General features: G+C 40.0%; 1 protein-coding gene across 1 annotated transcript; it reads left to right on the top strand.

Moving 5' to 3' along the window:
- The first annotated feature begins 743 nt into the window (after window positions 1-743).
- Window positions 744-1,838, top strand: LOC115230219 (replication factor C subunit 2-like). The gene is given in 5 exon segments (XM_029800434.1): window positions 744-858; window positions 861-895; window positions 926-1,051; window positions 1,054-1,500; window positions 1,533-1,838. Coding segments are annotated over 5 exon segments (1,029 nt in total).
- Window positions 1,839-5,813: the final 3,975 nt, after the last annotated feature.

The raw sequence follows: 5,813 nt of genomic DNA, 5'->3' as shown, positions 1-5,813 counted from the left end.
GTGATTAGATTTTCGCTGCTTTGTTTGCTATGAGAATGCACAGACGGCTGCTTCATTTCAGCTTCAGTGTAGTGCGCACAAATTTATAGTCGCCGAATCGATATTTAATTCGTATATTATTTGAAATAAATATACTTATATTGCAAAAAATGTAATATTAATTTTAAATGGATTTGTCACTTACAATTATATTACAGTAAATCAATGAAAAATATTGTTCTCTAATTTAATTCACTTAAACAATACGAAAATGAAATGATTTATTATGTAATCCAAAATTGCAAAATTTTAATATTGAAGAAACCACCGACGAAAAATTGAAAATTTTCTTTCTCTAGGCCACCGCGACAGCAGGAGATGCAGCAAAAAGGAGTCTATCTAAATTCGTTCCACTTTCCTTTGAGAGTATTGTAGTTATGGGAGACATGATAAATTACTGATATGACAACCGAAATCTCGATTTTAAACAAAGAAATTGAAAAACGTGAGACGTGTTGTTTGGGAACATAAGTAACGATTTATTGTTGCGTCAGTCAGACATGAGGAGCATCGGAAGAGCAATCACCAAAAATATTGACTTTTCCAAAGTGTAAACCGACCCCAATGAAGTTCCAAGTCAAACTTCTGAGCCCGGAAGACGTAAATTGCTTTTTTCAAAATTAGGTAATTCAACAACAGTTTTTTGGATGATTAGGTTTGTAATAAGTTCTAATTTTATAAAAAAAATTAATTGTATAATTCAAATGAAAATCCCATGGTTGGTGGTGCCATTTTTACGAATAAGGGTAGAGAAGTATCGACCTCAAAAACTTGAGGATGTAATTGGTAATAAAGAAGCCATTGATCATTTCAAAATTTTGCTCAATCCGGGAATATTCCAAACCTTATAATTTCTGTAATACGCAATATTCAATAATTTTTAAAGGGACCTCCGGGGACAGGAAAGACAACAAGCATTTTGTGCATGGCTCGGGAGTTACTGGGAGATTTGTTTAGCCAAGCCGTCCTTGAATTAAACGCGTCTCATGAACGGTACTGTAGTATTTTATTTTTAGAGGGATTGATGTTGTGAGGAACAAAATCAAGGATTTTGCACAGAAAAAAGTAAATTTACCAGAAAACTTACATAAAATGATAATCCTGGACGAGTCTGACAGTATAACAAGTTCTGCCCAACAGGCCCTTCGCCGAACAATGGAAATAAACTCACACCACACTCGGTTCTTCTTTGCTTGCAACGACTCGAGCAAACTGATCGGCATGCGTGAAAGGATTATTAAATTAGAGCCAATCCAGTCACGTTGTGCCATCGTCCGCTTTACCAGAATGTTGGACGATGAGGTGTATCAATGCGTCCAAGGAGTGGCAGAAAGGGAAAAGGTTTGCTACGACCAGGAAGGTCTCCGAGCTCTGGTTTTTTGTGCGGATGGAGATATGAGGAATGCGATCAACAACCTCCAGTCTACCGTGATTGGTCTGGCCGATGTCACAGCCGATAACGTCTTTTCGGTGGTGTTGTGATGACATGGCAGATTTGTGATGAGCCTCGACCTAGTCTGGTCAAGGAAATGTTGGATGCCTGTGTGTCTGGACGAATAGACGAGGCTGAACGGATTCTCTACAAATTCCTGGAAATGGGCTATTCTGGACAGGACATAATATCCATGTTGTTTAAAGTCTGCAAAATACATTCCGGTTTGAAGGAGGCAATTCAAGTCATGTTTATGAAGGAGATTGGATTACAACAACTTAGGCTGTCTTCGGTAGGACTCGACTCGGAAATTCAGCTTTCAGGGCTATTGTCGAAACTTTGCCTCACTAAGGAATGTGAACATTGATTTTTCATTTTTGTAATCTGTTTTTTTTAACTTATTTTTACTCTTTATTATGGAACCAATGTAGTTTTATTCAAATATTTAATTTCTTATCCATTTAAAACAACTACACCGACATTTATCCTACCTGTATTGCTGTAATTAAACCGACTCTTCTGGCAAGTCAGGTAGGACTTCGAGTTTTTTTTCAATCAACAGTAAGACTATTGTTTCCTCTGATAATTCATGCCATGTCTGTACAAAATTGTTTTAAATTTTCCAGGATGTGACTCCCATTTAAAGAATTGTTCTTTCATTTTTTGCAATATATTGTGTCTAAACTTATTATAGCACAATTATTTGATACGCACAATTATTTGATACTCAATGCTTTCCATCAAAAATGTATATGCCCCAACATTTATACATAATAAAACATAATTGATCATATTAAAATTTTTCCTGGGCTTGGTTGACCGCCATCCCAATGGGTTCTATTGGAACCTTATTGGACGATGATTGCCTGAGGATCGACATATCAATGCGCCTAGGTCTGAACGTATGCCGGGAACATCGGTGTCGCTGTGGATCGACCGTTGACCCCTTTGGATTGCACCCGTTATCGTGCCAAAGAAGTCCCGGACGCTTCCCTCGACATACGGCTCTGAACGACATAGTCAAGCGGACTCTGGAAACTGCCGGATTCCCTTCATAGCTGGAACCGGTCGGGCTGGCTCGGGGGGATGGTAAACGTCCTGATGGTCTAACGACCTTCCCATTTGAAAATGGCAAGTCTCTCATCTGGGACGCCACTTGCACGGATACCTTTTCCGCCGGGAACATCTTGTCGTCGGCTTCAGAGCCGGGCTCCGCAGCCAACCTGGCCGAAACGCTAAAAATCAAGAAATACAGTGCATTATCTCACCGCCACATCTTTGCCGCGATCGAAGTGGAGACATCGGGAGTCCTCGGCCCCAGAACTAAAAATTCCTTATTAAACTGGCGGATTTGGCAAGCAGAAGAAGAAATGATCATCGGGAACGGACATGGCTTTTCCAACGCCTATAAATAGCCATCTTGCGTGGGAATTGCCATTCCATCCTATCCTCTGCTGCTAATTAAATATACATAATTATCATAAATTGATTCACTTTATTAAAAAAAAGAACTCTTATTTATTAATTTTTTTTCTCTTTTCTCAGACATACAAATATAACCAAGCATTTTCCAATAGAAAAAATCACAATGTTCTCGGCTTATTTCAGCAAATTAATCCGAAATCAAGTTCTTTAATTTTTTTTTTTTTTTGAAATTTTTAGTTTTTTTTTTAAATAATTGTTAATTAAGTAAATTTATGATGTTAATTCTTTGATTGAGAGGACGCGCGAATAGATAGGCAGTTTCCGCGCAATATCGCGAGCGAAATGCGCTGAAAAAGCCAACTAGACTCACGTCTCTCGTGACTCTTCCTTGAGATCATCAAGCCGATTTCCGAAAGGAACTCAAGAGCTTTTGGGCCGATTATCCCGCTCGTTTCGAAAGCCAGGGGGACGAAAAGGCAGGTGTTCTCCAATGAGGCATACTTTGTTATTTTTTTTGTTTCGGCATGTGCGGAGGCTGAGCCAGGACGGGAGGCAGAGTCCATGAGAGATGACGAGGAAAACGAGTCGACACAGGTCACGTCCCAAACGAGAGCGAGTCCCCCCTTGAACGGGAATAGCGTGGACCCGTCGGGACGTTTTCCGTCGCCACGGTCTAAACCAACCGGCTCTAGGACCGAAGGGAATCCAGCGGCGTTGAGCGCGCGCTTGACAATATCATTCAAGGCGGCATGTCTGGGTATACGGCCGGTACTGAGGCGACAAGAGAGGGGTGTAGCCCTCTCCTGTCAATGACCTTTCCGCATCTGCACTGATGTGGCAGGCAAATCTCTATGCCAAGCCGTAAACAGATTCCGATGCGGACAGATTCGTCGTCCAGCAACATTCCAGCAGAGGAAATCGGCAAAGCGTCAAGCCAATCGGCCGAGTGGGGTTGACAGGCACAATTGATGCTTGCCAACTGAAACTGGTCAGCACGTAGGCGGATATCTTCGAGTGTATGCAAACAATGTATCTCATCCCAGTTCTTTTGAACTGAGGGGACGTCCGGGATTTTAAGCCCACGAGAAATCCACATGTTGACACCCGCCGCATATTCCAACAACTCGGGCTTTCAGGGAAGGGGAAGAGAACAGAGTTGAAGGAAGTAGCAGGGCAGACAACGAGGAAAGGTAACATGGGAGGGATAAATCAACACAAGAACGAATGCCGATGTCCCCGTAACGAATAGGTAAATTAACCCGTCGCATGTCTGAAGGTTTGAATTTGATATTTACGAGGAGTTCAAGAGCTTCGGAGACCATGTTGTCGAGACGAAATAAGTGATTTTGTTCGAGAAAGCACGGCGATGAGCGCAAGAGATAAGTTAGCCTCGGTATGAAGAGATAGTTCTTTAGCAAGAAAAGGCCTAAATGGGATTCGAGTTTGGAAATGCGGGAGATTAAAGTTTCCAATTCTTCGAGCCTGCCATATAAAGCCTTCTTAGTAGCCTTGCTATTGATTGGAAACCCAGAATGATGAGGTCATCAAGCTGGGTGATGCCCAGGCCTTCAATATGGCGAGATAAGGTCGAAAAAATTAATTTGAATTCCGAAGGGCTCGCAGACAAGCATATAAGCTCGGATTTGGATCCATTCAAAGCGAGTCCAATAGACGCAAAACCAGAAATAATTTTTTCCATATCCTTCCTGACGGTCTCCAAAGTCCCGCCGAGAGTAACATCATCGAGGACCAAATGTTTACCTCGGAGGACAAATGGCGGGCAATGTGATCAACCCCGAGTGAGAATAAAGGGGCCCAAGAGGGTCGCCTTGTGGATGCCAGTTTCGGACATAATAAAATTGTCGGCTTCATCTTGAGCTTATGCTTTATAACTAATATTTCCTGACAGAGAAAATATTTTCAAAGGGATTTAAAGTGCAAATTAGGGGAAAGAAAAAAATAAATTAAAATCGTTAGAACTGATAAATGTCTTTACACCCAAATAATGATGTATTCGTGCAATATCGGTTATAAAAACTAATAGCTTTAAAAAAACCTTTCAACTTGTCCTTGTACCCAAGGTGCTCTAGGTCTTTCACAGATATGCTTTATTTTAAAAAATTCACACAGCTTATCCATTTCAGAATTGCGAAACTCTCTTCCGTTATCAATTTGGAGAATAACGGGTTAGGGATATGAAATTTCCAATCTCCAATAACGTAGAATATATTCTCAAGTAGAGATGAAATTTCCAATGCACTTTTATTCTTTGCTAGTTCTACAACAGCTTACTAGTTCACAACAGCATACCACGAGTTTTATCGATTTGTTTCTGAATATCTTCTGAGATCTATAAGATCTGGGATATAATGGTCTCTAGGACTTCTGGCAATGATTGGACTGATAGTTGGCTTGGTTGCCATCAATTTTTTTGACTAGCTAATAAATAAATAGCCAATACTTGGCAATAAACATTTTTTTAAAACAAAGCGGATATCTTCTGTCATTATGTTGTAGAAACTATTCCTCCACATACTACTAAGTCTATCTCGGCCAAAATTGTTTATTAGCTCAGATTTCAATAAAGCAGATACACTACCTCAATTATCTTCAATTTCAGTTCACTATTTTCAACTGCAAAGAACCGTAATTTTAGGCCATCCTTCAATAAAAACGCTTTACCGTCTTCAAAAACAAATTTTTGCGATAGCTTTTTAATCGAAATCGTTGTTTCTTGTCTAATGAATTCTCAGCTATTGATGAAATTTAAAATTTCTCAATTTTTTCAAGTTGTTCCCTAGTCAATTCCAACAAATGCATCAAACACGTGTAAATTTTAAAGAATATCGTTCAATATTTATTAATTGCTGCCAAAACAGAAATTTACGACTTCTTTCAGCTGCGATCCTAACATAAG

Source organism: Octopus sinensis, unplaced genomic scaffold (assembly GCF_006345805.1).
Source record: "Octopus sinensis unplaced genomic scaffold, ASM634580v1 Contig14967, whole genome shotgun sequence".
NCBI classification, from domain to species: Eukaryota; Metazoa; Mollusca; class Cephalopoda; order Octopoda; family Octopodidae; genus Octopus; species Octopus sinensis.
Note: the sequence above shows the minus strand (reverse complement) of the source record. Positions and strands in the feature narration are given on the sequence as shown.